The sequence below is a fragment of the Macrotis lagotis genome, chromosome 3 (assembly GCF_037893015.1).
Source record: "Macrotis lagotis isolate mMagLag1 chromosome 3, bilby.v1.9.chrom.fasta, whole genome shotgun sequence".
Classification (NCBI taxonomy): domain Eukaryota; kingdom Metazoa; phylum Chordata; class Mammalia; order Peramelemorphia; family Peramelidae; genus Macrotis; species Macrotis lagotis.
In genome coordinates this window covers 238217048-238235247 of record NC_133660.1, presented here as the reverse complement: position 1 = coordinate 238235247, position 18200 = coordinate 238217048, and the positions used below count along the sequence as shown (strand labels likewise).

Below are 18200 nucleotides of genomic sequence, written 5' to 3'. Positions count from 1 at the left end.
TGATCTGAGTACTTTTGTATATTAGGGTTATTTTTTCTGTACATTTTTGTAGTCATCTTTTTGATTATTCTCTTAATCAGTTCAGGATTATAGGATCCCAGGGCTAGAGCTGGAAGGACATTCCTGACTGTACAGAGCTGTCTGATCCTCCCTTCCCCCCATTTTTTAATAGATGAGGAAACTGAGGCCCAGGGGAGTTAAGGATTTTCCCCAAGAATAACTGAAAGCAATTAGCAGGGATTTGAAACCAGGAACCCTAACTCTAGAATCCAGGGTTCTTTTCATTACCCAGAACTTGAGTTTAGATTGATTTTAGTGTTACTTGTCTGCCTTCCAACAACTTTGAGTAGAAAAGAATTTTCCTTTTTTTCTCTCCCCCCATTTGGAGCAAGTGAGCCATGAGGGTGAGAATCACTGGACTAAATACTCACTGTTGCTAAAGGCTCTGCATTTAGGCACCACATCCCTGCTCTGTTGTTTCCTTCTGTTAACAAGTCCTGGTTTCCTAGGCTTATATTGGGGGTACTCAGTACAGCTACTGACCCCCTGATTCTGTTCAGGAGTCATGAAGAAAGTTTCTTCTCATTTTGGGTAGAAGAGGGAAAAAAGCATTCTTTTTTCCCCCCTTTTTAATATTTAAATTTTATTTTTTTCCAATTAAATGTAAATCTAGTTTTTCAATATTCATTTTTTGTAAGATTTTGAATTCCACATTTTTCTTTCCTCCTTCCCTTTCTTCTCAGATCTGATATAGGTTATGCATATTCAGTCATATTAAACATTTTTCTATATTGTCATGTTATGAAAGAAGAATCAATATAAAAAGGGAAAAACATAAAACCCCAAATTTTTAAAAAAGTGAAAATAATGTTTTGATCTGTTTTCTTATTCCATAAAGTCTTTGAGAATTGTCTTTGATCATTGAACTGCCAAGAGGAGCTAAATTCATTATAATTGATCATCACAATGTTGTTTTTGATGCATGCAATGTTCTCCTGGTTCTGTTCACTTCACTCAGCAAAAGTTCATTTAGATTTTTCCAGGTTTTTCTGAATTTCACTTGCTTTATGGTTTCTTACAGAACAATAGTATCCATCACAGTCATATACTGCAATTTGTTCAGCCATTCCCCAGTTGATGGGCATCCTTTCATTTTACAGTTCTTTGCCACTACAGGAGAGCTGCTACAAATATTTTAGTATGTGGGGGTATAAAAGGAATTCTTTAACTAGCTGTTGTTCTTTTCCACAGCTGGACATGCGTGAAGAGAGCAGCAGCAATAAAGATCTCAAAGTTCAGTGTGAAGAAGAGGAGCTCAGGGTTTATCAGCTGAACATCCAGATCCGAGAAGTCTTTGCCAACCGTTTCACCCAGATGTTTGCTGACTATGAAGTATTTGTCATCCAGCCCAGCCAGGATAAGGAGTCCTGGTTCACCAATAGGGAGCAGATGCAGAACTTTGATAAGGTGAGTGTAAAAAGCAGTTGCAGGTGTCATGGCAGACCAGTGGAGCCTGGTAAAGGAGAGGTCTGGCTCTGAGTTGAGGGAACTCTAAGGTGTACCACCTGTGCTCTGGAAGTCAGCATTAGTGGCCCTACTGACATATTGGTTAAACCTTAAAAGTCTTGTCTGTTATGTAATTCTGCCATCTCTTATATTTTATTTTTCTTCCTTAAGAATTTGATTTCTCTCTCATCACATTCAACTTAGATCAATGTATACCATGGAAACAATGTAAGGACTAACAGACTGCCTTCTGGAGGGGTGGGGGAGGGAAGTGAGTTTAGGGGAAAAATTGTGAAATTCAAAATAAATAAATTAACCCCCCCAAAGTCTTTTCCATTAATTGGCATGGGCACTTCTTACCCATCAATAAATCCAATTTAATTCAGTAAACATTTATTAAGTTCCTAGCCTACAATATGCCAGGCAGTATACTAAGCTACAATGAACAAAAATAAAGACAGTCCCAGCTCTCAATAAGTTTACAATCTAAAGGGGGGGGCAACACACAAAGAGTCAGGAAAGCCAGGGTGGGAAGCTAAGGGATGCCTCTCATGGGAGCGTCTTGTTTGATGGTGTGGAAGTGAGGCAGGGCAGCAGATACAGACTGGTGAAACATTTATTAAGCACTGATGATATACAGGCTGTTGGAGAGATGCCAGGACTGTAAGGATCTCTACTCAGTAGTGGGGAAGATAACAAGTTTGTGTAATCTCTCTGTCTCTATATCCATTTATTGATATGGAATAAAAGTAGAGTTAATAAATACATACATGCATACATATATCTACAAAGAAGTTAAAGAGAATTTGGAAAGCGGGTGCTACTCATTGGGGCAATAACAAAAGACTTCCTGCAAAAGATGGCACCTCACTTGTTTTTTAAAGGAAGCAGAGGCAGATGAGGAGGACATTGCACCCAGGAGGGGTGACCAGTGAGAAAGCATAGTGATGGGAGATGGACAAGCTTACCAGAAGAGTTTATATTTTATTCTGGGGGTATTAGGAAGCTATTGGGGATGATTCTGTCAGGGAGTTGCACAGTCATATCTTCTGGCAACAACATGTAGATGGACCAGAGTAGGGAAGATGAAACTGGGAGATCATTCAAGAGATGTCACAATAATTAGGTGACAGATCATGAATGTCCGAACTGAATTGGTAGCTTTGTGACCTCCTCCTGTCTTTCCTGTTGAGGAGGCTCATCTGATCAGCCAGGATCACATGCCTAAAAGTTCGCTCATAGTCTCTGTTTCTCAGTTACAGATGTGGAATTAGGAACTTTTAGTTGGTCTAAAGGTCAGAGATATGTGATGTATAATGAATAATGTATACAGTCCCCAAAAGGAGCAAATCTATTCTCTGATGGACAGAAGGGGAAGCCCAGTGAAATCCTAGATTACTAGTCCTCTTGGGATGAAATGGCCTGGTATGTTTTGCTATTGCTCATGTCTAAAGTACTGTCTCTGTCTCTTTCTTCCCTGTCCTATTTCTGGGGGTCTTGAAGGCCTCTTTTTTATCAGACCAACCTGAGCCCTACCTGCCCTTCCTCTCAAGATTCCTGGAGACCCAGATGTTTGCATCTTTTGTTGACAATAAGATCATGTGCCATGATGATGATGACAAAGACCCTGTTCTGAGGGTATTTGATGCTCGAGTGGACAAGATAAGGTTACTGAATGTGAGGACGCCAACCCTGCGAACATCCATGTACCAGAAGTGCACTACGGTGGATGAAGCAGGTGAGAGATTCCCATTGGGCATGTGCCTTCATCTGGCTCAGCCCTCCTCTCCTGCTTCTCTTGGACCTGTAACAGGCCAGTGGGCCTGGGCATGGCAACCTGAGGATAGCCCAGCTCCAGGTGCCTTAGCTGAAATGAGTGTCTGCTTCTGGAGAGGACACCTGGACTACTTATCTGGTCCCCTTCATGCATTTCTCTAGGCCTCTCTCCTCAAACTTCAGCTCCCATGACAGGCCTTTCATTGAGATGACATTTCTCCACAAAGCCCTGTCTTTAACACAGACCATAATGCTTTCAAAGTATGTCAACATTCAGATTCCTGATGACACTCTGGGGCTAGCTCATGGGCAGCTCTTGGGTTTTTCCTGTGCTGTGGAGGCATCCTTGGTGTGTCTGGGAGATCTTGTTCATTTATCAAATATCCCCAGGCATGTGAGCATCTAGGGGTCATAGATCAAAAGCCAGAAGGGTCTTTGAGGTCATCTAGATTGGGAGAAACAGAAATCAAAGCTCAGAGAGGCTGGGACTTGTTCCAAATCATACAAGTTATGGAGCCGGGCTTTGAGGCCACCTCCTTTAACTTGGCTAAAATGCAGATAAGACAAAATCATTTTTCAGATCATTTGAAAGAGGTAGCTGCAGACAGAGTGTTTAGAACAATATCTGGGCTGCTGGGGGATGGGCAGTGGCCCGGCTCAGATATTGTCAGTGGGATGGCCCTGAATGTCTACCTTACTTACTTGAGCTCTGGAGTCCTGATCTGTGGAGAGGCCCAACTGGTAAAGTAGGAGAAGGTGGCTCACTTAAAGTAGCAAGGGAATGTTATGCTCTGATAATGGTTTTTCTTTTTGGGAGTCTCTTACCTATGAGTTGAGTGAGTTAAGATGTTTAGCTTCACATAGGCCTATGGTTGCTATTTTGCAGCTTTTGAGACAGGCCAGATGTTCAGGAGGGCCTCTACCATTAGTTTTTGTTCTTGTCTGTATCCCTTGCAGAGAAAGCCATTGAGCTGAGGCTGGCAAAAATCGACCACACTGCTATCCACCCCCACTTGCTGGACATGAAGATTGGACAGGGGAAGTATGAGCCAGGCTTCTTCCCCAAACTGCAGGCTGATGTGCTTTCAACTGGGCCAGCCAGCAACAAGTTAGTAATCCTTGAGGCTGTCCAGGCCAAGCATGCTGTAAATCAAGCTTATATATGCCGGGGTGGGGGGGTTGGTGTAGGGGATCAGGGGATTGGTCATATGGTACCTTGTTTCCAAATTCCCAGGTCTCTAAGTTAGGTAAACTAAAGATAAAGAAGGCCTTGTTCATTCACCTGAGAGGCAAAGAAAATGTTAATGCTATAACAGGGTCGTTGAATTTTAAACTTTTAGTTATTTGATAACTTTATTTCTGTTTTTCTTATTTAGAACAAAATTTTAAAATTATTTATTTTTCCAATTTTATGAAAAGATAGGTTTCCTCATTCATTTCAACATTCAACATTCAATTTTCTCCATCCCCCTACCTAAGATAGCAAGTAATCCATTCTAGGTTATACATGCACAATCATGATAACTTTATTTCAATATAATTGGTTTCCCTTGTATTCCTATATATTTTGTCATATACATGTAAAAATATTATTCCAAAAAGGGATCCATGAGGTTTAACCATATTGCCAAAGATGCCCATGATTCCCAAAAGGTGAAGACATCCATCTTTTCTAGAGTATTAACCATCTGCTCTAATTCTTTACTTTAGCCAAGGACATTAGATCCCTGAAAAACTATAAAATCAAATGAAACTAAGCTTTGACTTGTAGGCAGAACTGCTGCATTTTGCTCACGATGTTATGGCAGTGAGTTGTACTATTTGTCTCAATCGTTGGAAATGGAAAAGGACTGGGAGAAAGTCTTTGCAAGTATCAATGATCTCGACTCTCTGTCCAGAGTACTTATCAGTGGAGGTGTCCTCAGCCTTACCCAGGAAATCATTCCGGCCTTGATCCCTCTGCTCCAGAACAGCAGTTCCCTTTGCAGATAGATGTATTTCTGCTCTCCCCTCCCTCTCCCAGCCCTTCAGGCCAGCCTGAGAGCCTGGCAATACTCTTATTTCTGACAGGTGGACCAAGAGGAATGCGCCTGCCCAGTGGAGGCGAAAGGATAGACAGAAGCAGCACACAGAGCACCTACGCCTGGATAATGACCAGAGGGAGGTGAGAACTGCATGAAACTAGGGGAGGAGAGGTATAACACCCCGAGGGGAGCAGAGCAAATACTGCTTACCTCCATTTTTTGTCTAGAGAGAGGTTGGGAAGCCAGAAGATTGTTCCTAAGCAGTGTGATTGGGACCAAAGCTTTTCACAGCTGAGTCCAGTCTGGAGAGCCCTTTGAGTCCCACTCATCCCTCTTGTTGATTCATGCAAACCAAGGAATCACTCCATGTGCAGTAGGGGGATGAGATCTATTAGAAACAGGATTTTTATTAGTCATCAAATAGCTGTTTGAAGGGTGGTTGTTTTAGGCAGACATTACTCTCCATCAACCAAGTGCCCTTCAAGTCTGGCGCTTAATATAGTCTGATAATCCTCTAGAAAGTATCTTATGTTAGAGAGTTGTACATTTAAGTTACAACTTAGGAATGGTTTATCAAACAGGAAAGGAAAAAAATAAAAATTACATTTTGTGGTCTTATTCATGTCAGTATTATCAGTCAAACAATATAAAATTGTATTATTAATATATAAAATGTTAAACTCATTCATTATTATTTATATAATAATGACTTTCAGAATGAAGGAAATGTAGCACAAATTACAGATTCAAACAATAATAGTCTCGTGATAATAAACTGAATTCTATCTAATACACATACATTCTTTAAGTGGTAGTGTCTTCTAATACCTTTTAGGGTGGCTACAATTTGTTTCACATGTTGTTTGTGCCAGCTTATAAATTTAGAGGACTCATAAGTTTCTAGTTAAGTTTTATGGTAATGTATTGCTCAATTTCAGTCTCTTTTATCAATTGGTCTCCAGTTGATATTTTGCTTCCACACTTGCCAAGGTCCACCCATCCATGGAATACCCTGACAGGTGGTCATCCAGCATTTGCTTGAAGACTTGGATTGTGGGAGACACCACCTTCTTCTATCCCATTTCATTTTGGGTAGCTCTATTAGCAAGTTTGTCCTACATCAAGCCTAGTTTTACCTCTTTGCAACTTGTTCCTTCAGCCTTCAAGTTCTTAAGGCCATTCTACCTCCTTCAAGTATCATCTTCCCCAGCCTTTATATCTTCATTCCTCTTAAGCAGTTGCCTTATGGCATGATCCTGAGTTCCTTTGCATCCTGATCAGCCTCTTCTGGTTGCTCTTCAGTGTGTTAATGTCCTCCTTAATGTGTGATTTCAGAACCTAACACAGTACTCTAGATGGAGTCAATGTACAATGTCTAGATGTATAATAGTCAAGATGAACAGGGCAAAAGACAGATAGTCAGGTGAGCTAGGTGGCACTGTGGATAGTGTGGATAGTGTGGTCAGTGGACCCTGGAGTCAGGAGGACCTGAATTCGAATCTGGTCTCAGACACTTAATAATTACCTAGCTGTGTGGCCTTGGGCAAGCCACTTAATAGCATAGGTCTTTTAAGGCAGCTTAAAATTGACTTAGCTTTTTTGGTTGACATTTATCTTGAGAGATAGCCCACCCAATGTGGTCGATAGAGAATCAGACTTGGATGTTCTGGATGAGTTTATCTAAGATAGACCTTGATAAAAATGTTAAACAGCACAGGGCCAAGGATGGAACTCTTCCAGTGGAGACCTTTCCAAATTGACAACAATCAGTGAATGAAGGACTCCTCTTGAGGTTTGTCTAAACCTGTCTTGATTTAACTATTTACTTACCTCCGCTTTATGTTTAAGGAGAAGTTGGGAAGGAGAAGATTTAACCCAGATGTGGTAAATTTACCTCAATTTTTATTTTACCCTATGCTTCTAGAATATAGGGCAATTTTCCTGGAGAATTTCTTGAAAAATGAAGTCTTAAGGGGCAGCTAGGTGGCCCTGGAGTACCTGAGTTCATATCTGGCCTCAGACACTTAATAATTACCTAGCTGTGTGGCCTTGGGCAAGCCACTTAACCCCATTTGCCTTGCAAAAAAAACCTAAGAAAAAAAGAAAAGTCAAGTCTAGGCTCTTTTTCTGGTCATTACTTTCTGGTAACACTTTAATTTTTAAATTATCTCTCCTGTATCTGTTTTTCAGGTCAGTTATTTATCCAGTGAGATACTTCATATTTTCTTCTAGTTTTTCATTCTTTTGTTTTATTGTTTCTTGCTTTATCACACAGTCATCAGTTTCCCTTAGCTCCTTAACAATTATTTTCTTCAGAGAGTTTTTTTTTTTTCCATCTGGTCAATTTTTTTTTAGGTTTCTGCAAGGTAATGGGGTTAAAGTGACTTGCCCAAGGTCACACAGCTAGGTAATTATTAAGTGTCTGAGACTAGATTTGAAATCCAGTACTCCTGACTCCAGGGCTGGTGCTCTATCTTCTGTGCCACCTAGCTGCCCCCCAATTGTGCTTTTTTAAGGCATTCTTCTCCTTTTTTGACTGCTTTTTCCATTTGACCTAAAATGGTTTTTAAGATGTTATTTTCTTCAGTATTTTTTTGTATCTCATTCACCAAGCTGCTGACTTGGTTTTCATAATTTTCCTGCAATGCTCTCATTTCTCTTCCCAATTTTTCCTTTATCTCCCTTACTTGATTTTCAAAATCTTTTTTGGGCTCTCAGAGATTTTTTTTTTTAGGTTTTTGCAAGGCAAATGGGGTTAAGTGGCTTGCCCAAGGCCACACAGCTAGGTAATTATTAAGTGTCTGGGATTGGATTTGAACCCAGGTACTCCTGACTCCAGGGCTGGGGCTCTATCCACTGCACCACCTAGCCGCCCCTCTCAGATATTTTTAAATACTTTGCTTAACCTTAGGAAACTCTTACCAACATTTCCTAGAAACCATTTTAGTTAATGTCAAAATATGAAATGAGCTTAATCTGTCATGATCTTATTTTTTTTAAAGCTTTATTGATGCTTTTTGTTTTAACATCTCAACCCTGATTCCTTTATCCAGTGAGCTTTAACTTGCAAAAAAATAGAACTCAAAAATGTTATGTAAAGCCAGCCATTACAACAACAATGTTGAACTGTGGCCATAACACTCTCCTCCCACCTTCCCCTGCCTCTCCAGTTAGAGACTCAGTATCTTTCTCATCACTTCTCCAGGGTCCAATTGGGTCATTCATTATAATTTAATATTCAGTTTCACTTTACTGCTCTGTTCATTTACTTTATTGTAGTCATTGCTCTCTTCATTTTGATGACTTCCTTCTGCATCTGTTGATACAGTTCTTATGGTTATCTTCTTGGACCTTAGTTGCTTTGGGCACTTCATGGCTTTGATGAATCCATTACCTTGTCTAAATGCTAATTTTTCTCTCTCTTTTTTTTAGAGCAAGGTAAAGGGGTTAAGTGGCTTGCCCAAGGTCACACAGCTATATAAATCTTAAGTGTCTGAGGTTGGATTTGAACTTAGGTTCTCCTGACTGCAGGATTGGTACTCTATCCACTGTAACCCCCACTAACTTCTCCTGAGAGGCATTGTGTTGTAGTGGTTGGAGAGCCCAGGACTGGAAAATCTGGGTTCAAATCCCACCTCTGACACTTACTGGCTGTTCATTCTTTGGGAAACTTAGTCCCTAGTTCTCCAGGCAACTCTCTCTTTCTCTCTACAACTATGAGTTATAGAAAAGGTGAAATCTTGAATTGGTGAAGGGGTTTCCTCATTGGAAGGCAGAGGGACTATACACTACCTTCATGGTAGTTTCTTTATTTGTAGAACCATTACATCATGTTTCCTTTCAGTTACTTTGGAATATTATGGAATCAGTTCGAATTCTTACCATTTTTTCTTTTTCTTTTTTTTTTGGTGAAAGGATCTAGGCATCCTGCCTAAATTTCATGACCCAGTTAACATCTAAGTTTTGAAGTTAGGTTTTATCATCTCTTCTTCCATTGAATAACAGTTGTTTCTTAGAATATGTCCTTGTCTATGCCAGGACCTTTCTCCTCCCTCCATCTTTTTTTTTTCCCTGAGCTTGACTTCTTTGAAGGCCAGTTTGGAGAAGTGGCAGGATCTTAATTCAGGAAACAGTGCTCAGTAGATAATTCAATTCAGTCCAGATAGATCTTGGTCTTAAACTTGTGTGGAGTACAGAAAAACCTGTTTCAGAGGAAAGAATGAGGAAGGAACATTTTGCTTTAGGCATATCATGCTTTGGGGATGAACAGAATGGAAACATTTATGATATGGTATTATATTCCATCAGGATTGTTTTTCATTAGTCTGGTTAAAGGAAAAATGTAATTTATATTAAGCATATTTCAGCTTGGTGGAATAAATTCCTAGGTAGTTATTATAAATATATATATATATATATATATATACATATATGTGTGTATGTTTACTTTTTAGGGTAGATTTCATGGGTATGGGAAATTTCTGATATGAAAACTCCCTTCACCAATGTAAAGCTACAAGTTATTTGTAATTTAGTCTTTGGGGAATAGAGACAAGAATTTATTAAGCCCCTACTGCATTTTGGGCACTCTGCTAAGTGCTTTACAAAAATCTTAATTGATCAGAGACTTTTCTGGGTCATGGGGAGATTAGAATCAGGACTTTAACTCAGGTTTTCCTGGCTCCAGAGCGGGCCTCTAGACCTCACTATCCTGCTAGTTGTCTCAGTTTGACAGTGAGTAAAAAGCTTTGGATCTCCTGTTTCTTGGTGATTGAATAAGTCCAATTGGCTCTTGTGATGGGCAAAAGCAAGATCTGGTCAGCCTGCCAGGAGGTCTGGGGTTTGAGTCTCTTGTCGTTTGCTTGCTGTATGGCTAGGAGTAGGACAGAATTAAGGCTTTTAATTTCTCTTTATCTCAGTTTCCTCATCTTTATTTTTTATTTTATTATTATTTTATTTATTTAAGGCAGTGGGGTTAAGTGACTTGCCCAAGATCACAGTTAGGCCGCTTTTAAGTATCTGAGCTTAGATTTAAACTCAAGTACTCCTGAGCCCAGGGCTGGTGCTCTAGTTTCCTCATCTGTATTTTTTTACTTTTATTTTTGCAAGGCAATGGGGTTAAGTGACTTGCCAAGGTCACATAGCTAGACTGAGGCTGGATTTGCACTCAGGTACTCCTGACTCCAGGGCTGGTGCACTATCCACTGCGCCACCTAGGCCACCCCTAGTTTCCTCATCTTTGAAGGAAAAGAGAATTGGACTAGATGACTGGCAAAGGTCTCTTAATGAAAAATAATTTTTAAAATGTGAAGATTGTTGCAAGATAAAATTCCAAAAGTTCTGCCAATCAGCAGGCTATCTGATATTGGACAGTTTAGTCTCTGGGTTTAAGTTACCTTTTTTGTGGCAGAGTGATGGAGTCAGGAATAGAATATCATAATTCAAAGCCTGTCTCTGACACTGCAAGTTGGTGAGGCTCTTTCAGGCTCATTTCTTCATGGGTAAAAGTGCAGGGTTTTTGTGAGAGTCAGAGAACATGATCCACTCAGTTGTTTCCTCTTTGGGGGCTTCATTTTCCTCATCTATAAGTCTGAGGGATTTGTTTGTCCCCTGAAGTTTTCTTTCTACAATCAGTTTTGATGATTGTGAGTCAAAGATGGCTCCAAGGTGTCTGTCTGAACCAGCTATTAATGGTTCAAGCCTTCGGTGCAGATTCAGAAAAGAGCTTTTTCTTTTCTTTTTAAAATTGTTTCATGGTCTTAGCATGTTAAAGCCATAGACACTGAAAAGTCATTTGCCCTCCTGAGTTGGACTCTTGGGCCTCTCTTTCTGTTTCCTGGTATATATATTATTCTCCTTCATGGCTTGAGGCCTGATCACTTGGGTCCCTCAAACCTTCCTATTGTTTTCTGCCCTGAAGCTTCAAGTCTGGGGCTTCCTTCAGAGCAGTGTCAGCAGGAGGGTCTTTCATTATCTGAAACTGGTGCCCCTGTTGTGGTTAGTGGGGAGGGAGGAGACTGAACAGTCTTCCAGAACAGGGACCTATCTTTGTTTTTCTAATAGTCTGTACAGAAGGGCTTGAATAGAATGGAAGAAGGTGATAATCACCTTTAGGGGGAAGCTGCTGAAACTTCTTGAATTCCATCCCACCTGATGTGACCAAGGTTACTGCTTCTTACCCCAAATCCTTCCCCTTCCCTCCCTTCAGACCTGTTCCAAGGGCACAGAAAGATTCTGGCCAGGTGGGGGCTATTAGGGCTGGTGTTTTTATAGTGTTTTTATATCCTGGAAGGGTTTGTTCTGATTTATCAGAAGTGTCTGCTTCCTCCTGGAAATTTGTTTTTTAAGTGAATTATTCATCTCAGCACCTGACTCTTCTAGCATAATGAGAGAAAGGGAGAGTGGGTAGGAATATTGATTAAACCCCTCTGTGCACAAAACACCTGCTATACCTGAGAGGGGATTTGGGGTTGGGTATTTTTGAGAGGACTTATGGGATAAGACACCAACATTTAATGTACTATATCATGTTTGGAGCTGGACAGGCCCTCTGAGGTCCTCAGCTCTTAGTTGATAGCTTGAAGGCTCCAGGAAGTTTGTGACTTGCCCAGGGTCATGCAGGGATGGACTTTTGTCCTTGGACATGAGGGCTAGAGCTCTTTCCACTGGCCCACTTCCTTTGGGATGCCACAAAGTTCTTTGTGAGGTTCAGGTTGGGAAGGTTCCTGACCAGTGGAGGCCTGAAGGGAAGGCCTCATGGAGATGATGGCAATGAAGTTGGGCTTCAAAAGCCTGGGAGGGGTATGGGGTCAGACAACGTTCCCTTCTGAGCAAGGACACTGAGCCCTAGAGGGACAGAGTTGGGCAGCTCAGCTGTAGTGAGGTAGAATGAGTGGTAGAGATCCTTGGCTGCCAGGCTAGAGAGTGGTCCACAAGAGACCCTGAAGTCTGGCCTGATGCCCCAGAGGACCCAGGAGGAGCCCTCTGCATCTTCTTGGCAGGATAGTCTAGATGGATAGGGCTGGGGTGGGGATGTGGCTTTGGGTTGGGATCCTTGTTGAAACTTCAAGTCTCTAGTGAGACTCTTCTGTGGGTGCTGATTTCAGGCTCCTGCAGTTCTCTCAATCACTGGATTGAACTACCAGGGACATTTTTAACCCTGGGCCTAGCTTTCCTCCCTTCCCCCTCCTGGACCTGCCCTTGCTGGTCCTGGGGATGGGGGGATGCTGCCCTCTGCAGGCCCCAGCATGAACCGACATCAGGTCGACTGATTCCTCCTGACTGACCCCCATGTCCTGTACCCCTGCAGAAGTATATCCAGGAAGCCAGGAACATGGGCAGCACCATCCGGCAGCCCAAGCTGTCCAACCTCTCGCCCTCTGTGATCGCCCAAACCAACTGGAAGTTTGTGGAGGGCTTACTGAAGGAGTGTCGCAATAAGGTAGGGCCCATGGTAGTGGTATGAGTGTGTGTGTGTGTGTGTGTGTGTGTGTGTATGAGAGAGAGAGAGAGAGAGAGAGAGAGAGAGAGAGAGAGAGAGAGAAAGAGAGAGAGAGTGTGTGTGTGTGTATGTTAGCTGCCTGCCATAGCCAGTCTACTGGGAGAAGAATTAAAATTGCAGCCATGAGATTCAGTCCAGGTAACATGTATGACATCCCTCCTATGTCTGTTGCAACATGAATAAGACCCCATTATCCCCATCCTCCAAGAATGTTATGGCCTAAGAGGGATATATAATTCTTTAGTTTCTTTTTTTTTTTAACATTAATCTTTTTTTGCAAGGCAATGGGGTTAAGTGGCTTGCCCAAGGCCACACAGCTGGGTAATTATTAAGTGTCTGAGGCCAAATTTGACCTCAGGTACTCCAGACTTCAGGGCCAGTGCTCTATTCACTGGGCCACCTGGCTGCCCCTCTAGTTTTTTTGATACACTTCTAATTTGGTCATGATTACATTCCACTGATTCAGTCAATTAAATAAACATCTATTACCCACTCTAGGCTAGGCATGGTTGGGTCACTCAGGAATGCTACCCTTCTGTGGAGGGGGGAGGTACAGTATCAATCAATGAGTGAGCATTTGTTTTATGGGCAGGTAAGTTAGTCCAAGATCATTTGAGGAGGAAGAGAGCACTAGCAGCGAGGGTGATGAGGAACATTCTTTCTTGGCATCTAAATTGAGGCTTGAAGGAAATAAGTGATTAGAAGGGGTAAGGAGGGATGGGTTCCCAGTGTCGGGGGAGGGCCCTTGAAAAGACCCAAAGTAAGTGATTTCACCCAGTAGTGATTTACTCCAGGTACCTGGCCAATTGGTAATTAAAGAAAATACTGGCACCCAGTTTTCTTTGAAAAGACATTGTAGGAAAAGTAGCTGACAGCCTTTCTTTTCACTGTCTTTTTGGGAACTCATTACTTAGAAAATGTGCTTGCAGGCTACAGTTGTTGTGTGTCTTCCCAGCTGCTTCCCTTCCTAGATGCTGGGTGCTCCAGGTAAAGGGTTATTTCTGGGCGCCTTGAATTTGCTGACTCCAGTGTTCCTCTGCCCTATAGACCAAGAGAATGCTGGTGGAGAAGATGGGCCGAGAGGCTGTGGAGCTGGGCCATGGAGAAGTCAACATCACCGGGGTGGAAGAGAATACCTTGATTGCCAGCCTCTGCGATCTACTGGAAAGGATCTGGAGCCATGGGCTGCAGGTCAAACAGGTGAAAAAGCAGCCCAGGAAGTATGGTGATAGTCAAAGTGACTTTGAAAGTTACACAGTGTTTGTAAGAGGGATAATTATTACTAGGTGAGGGGCTCAAGGGACACCTTCTAGAGGAGATGGAGAATGAGTTGGTCTTTTAAGGAAAAGTAGGATTTTCCTGAGAGGCAGCGGATAAAGGGCCAACTTCTCTTTCAAAAAGATCTGGGTTCAAGTCCCATGTCTGGCCCAGTCAAGCACCTTCCTCTTCTCAGGCTCTGCCGGCATCTCTTCTGAGGACTTAGAGGCATTAAAGAAGTAGGAAAAAAATTGAGAAAGCTATTGTGATCCTCTGTGGCATTCCTCTTCTGGGTTTGCCTGGTGATTTCACATTATAGTTTGATTTCATCACATTTCTATGAGGTGACTAATTTAAGTATTATTCCCCCTTTTAAAAATGGGAAAAATGAGGCTTGCCTCTGGAGATTCCCTGTTAGTCATTTGTCTCTGCCCTAGGGAGCAGCTGAAAGTTCCATCCAGTGCCTACACAATCCTTTCCCTAGGGGGAAGGCTGGCCCTGGATACTCTTGGGCTGGGGGGGGACCCAGGGCTGAGCTAACCTGGGCCATGTCTGTTGAGTTGAATTAAGGTGAGGGTAGGACCAGATATATATATATATATATATATATATATATATATATATATATATATATATTTATTTATTTTATTTTATTTTATTTTATTTTATTTTATTTTTTTTAAGGACCTAAGTCTTGCAGGCAGATCTCAGTTTCTTACCTTTCAGCCTCCAGAAAGTTTTCCTGTTCCTAGCATGTTAAGTGAGATTAAGTTCTGACCAGGCTGGAATTTCAGATCTCTTGGGACACCAGGGTTTGTCTTCCAAGTTGTGGTTTGGATCATCCCCTCCCAGCTTCAGTCTCTTCTCCTAAGAGTCTGTGATTATGCTTTCTGGGCTAGGCCTTGGAGCTGTGTCCTGGGAGAGGAGCCCAGCCTCCACTCCCTGCTCTACTGGGGCCCAAAAGAAGCTTGGGGGGAGGGGAGAGAGAGAGAGAGAGACAGACAGAGACACAGAGAGAGAGACAGAGACAGAGAGCAAGAGAGAGACAGAGAGAAACCCCTGCAGGAGGCCTCGCCCCTTTACCAGACTCTCTCAGCTCTTTTCATTCCCATTCTAAGGAGTAAAAAGAAAGATTGGCCCAGGCTCCTGTCACTTCCCTGACCAGTTGTTGCCAGAGGCACTGGCTTTTTGGAGCTGGAAGGGGCCTCTGGCTGGCCTGAGGGGGAAGTGGGAGCCCCTGTCCATGGTCAGGCCAGGCTGGAAGGCCTTTCCTTTGGCCAGGATCAGGGTGGGACTGCACATCTTGGCATGCAGATCCCCACTCACAGTTCTGGGGTAGTTCTCTGTCCCTTTCTCATTCTTGGTGGTTTGGAATTCAAGCTATTGTCTCCACTCCTTTTATTGTCCTTCAGGGGAAATCTGCCTTGTGGTCACACCTATTGCATTATCAGGAAAACCGACAGAGAAAGCTGACATCTGGAAGCTTGAGTACCTCTGGTAAGGGGAATTTTCTTTCTGGGGAGAACCTGCCTTTTGCTAGCTATTTGACAAGCCCCTTAACCTCCCTGAGCCCCAGTTTCCTCATCTGCAAAATGGGGATGACAACAGCGCCTCCCTCCCAGGGTTGTTGTGAAGATTAAATGAAATACCATTTATAAAATACTTTATAAAACTTCAAGTTCTATATAAATGCTAGCTGGTACTACTGCTGCTGTTATCATTACTAAGGTAGGGTAGGGGAGATATATCTATATCTATATCTATCTATCTATCTATCTATCTAATATATATATAAGAACACATATATTTGTATATATATATATATATATATATGTAAGAATATATACATATGTGTGTGTGTGTATAAGAATATGGGAGAGTGCATGATTTGTCTGCAAGATTTGTCCTCCGGACAGAGAATAATTGCCTAGAGAATTTGAGGATGGAGAGGACCTTGTAGCTGGGAGACAGGATGAGGGGAAGGTTTTTTGGAGAAGGGTCACCTGAGCTGGAAGATGCCAGCAGGCAGAGCCAGTGCAGACCACCTTCCCAGGTAGGTAGAAGGTAGATCAGGGACTGGTGAAGGAGCTGAGGCCTGTTTGGATGGAACAAAGAAGGTGTGAAGAGGAGAAAAAATGGGAAATGAGAATGGAAAAGTGGAGTCAGAGAGCAAAGGGCTCAGTGCCCAACTGAGGGATTTGTTGATGTGTGACCCAAGGTGAGCTGAGCACTTTGGGACAAGATAGACTGAGGGGAGGAGAGACGGAGGCACAGCCAGTGAGGAGGGGGTGTAGGACCCCATCCTGACACACTGGCACATTTCCAAGCATCTGGGGAGACATCTCTGTGCATGTGTATACAGATTTGTGCACATTCCTCTTTGGATCAGTGACTAGTCAAAGCTCTTGAGAAATGCTCAGTTGTCATCTTCTTCTCCTTATTTTTAGGAATACTGTTGGATTCAGAGCGGAGGAAGTCGGATGCCAGCTCTGCCATGCCTCCCCTCAGGGTCTCCCTCATCCAGGACATGAGGTCTGTTTCTGTTCCCAAAGGGTTTTCTGTCAGATACTTCACTTTCTCTTGATTGGGTGGGGTTCAGATCCATCCCTGATATTTTCTCCATCACTATTTTTTTTTTTTTTATGAGCTGGTTGTTGGGTCCTTCAGCTATTTGGGAGGTTTTTGTTTTATCTTTGTGCTATAAGGACCCACAGTGGCCCTTAGGAGCAGCTTTGAGCTGCTGAAACAAGTCCTTGGGTACAGGAGGGGACTCTCATCCCTACAGTCTCTGCATCTGGGGTCTCCTGGCCCTGTAGATACAGAGGACCTGGAAAGAGGGGGAAGGCCAGCTGGGCTCTGTCGGCAGCTGCTTCCTTCCCTCCCTCGGCTGATCGCTAATGCAGGTTTCCCTTCCTTCTAGGCACATCCAGAACATCGGGGAGATCAAAACCGATGTTGGGAAGGCCAGGGCCTGGGTTCGACTGAGCATGGAGAAGAAATTACTTTCCCGGCACCTGAAGCAGTTGCTTTCAGATCATGAGCTCACCAAGTAAGAGGAAGGGAAGGCGGATGATGGGTGTGAGGGAGAGTCAGAGAACGGGAGGGATGTGCTTGCAAGCGAGTGGGTGAGCTTTTCATCTGGGACTGTGCAGAATCTGCTGTTGCATTTACTCGGGGTATTGGTTTCGCGATGTCCCCTCCTTTCCTTCCATATCCCCTTCCAGTGAATTCTGCCATAGAATCTGGCTTTTTATTAAGTTCTCCCCACCTTGTCCAGATAGAGATTCAGAGCTGTTTGTCATAGGAAACCCTGACTTTTCACAGGAATACTCTGTAAATCATTAGATTGATCTTTAAGAATTAAGAACAACCTAGTTTGGTATATTTTTATTAATTTTTTTGTTTTTTGCAAAGCAGTGGGGTTAAGTGACTTGCCCAAGGTCACACAGCTAGGTAAGTATTATGTGTCTGAGGTCATATTTGAACTTAGTTCCTCCTGACTCCAGGGCCTGTCATCTATTTACTGCATCACCTAGCTGCCCCTGGTTTGGTAGGTTTTTATCAAAGCCAGGTAAAAATTGTCAGTTCTTTAAATTCATATTTACCAAGTGCTCAGGACACATGGCATTGAAAATCTCATTCTTGGAAAATGAACTATCAAAAATCTGTTTTAAATTCTTGAATTTTTGGGGGGAGGGGTGGGCATTTCTGGGACTATGAACTGTTGAGGTTAGAAGCAATTTTACATCCTACTCATCAAATGACAATCCAATCTTTGCTTGGTGCTCTCCAGTGAAGGGGGAACCCACGGCCCCTCCCACCCCCAAGTGCCGCATTCTGCCTGAGTCTTTCTGAGTGTTGAGAAGTATCGTCTTAGAACAAACCTAATTTGACTTTTTCATCCATTGTAACTGCTCATTTTGCCATTGAGAGCCTTGAAGAACAAATCCAACCCTTCTCTGTCCTCCACAATAAAGCCCTCAAAGGAGGCAGAAGTTATGAAATAAAACATAAAGGTGACTAAAGGCTATTGAGAGAGGAATGTGAGTGATCCAACCATACGATGATGTTAAAAGTTCATCCCAGGCCAGAACTTGGGGCCAAATCTGAGAAGATGAAATTTAACACAGAGAAGT

The 18200-nt window shown here is 42.6% G+C and overlaps 1 protein-coding gene across 1 annotated transcript in view; it reads left to right on the top strand.

The window, feature by feature from the left end:
* Positions 1–18200, top strand: part of DENND5A (DENN domain containing 5A) — an 84536-nt gene that overhangs the window by 56176 nt on the left and 10160 nt on the right. The window contains 9 exon segments of the mRNA XM_074230274.1: positions 1252–1467; positions 3010–3244; positions 4240–4390; positions 5353–5446; positions 12616–12747; positions 13855–14007; positions 15477–15561; positions 16512–16596; positions 16985–17113. Of these exon segments, the coding sequence (XP_074086375.1) occupies positions 1252–1467; positions 3010–3244; positions 4240–4390; positions 5353–5446; positions 12616–12747; positions 13855–14007; positions 15477–15561; positions 16512–16596; positions 16985–17113 (1280 nt within the window).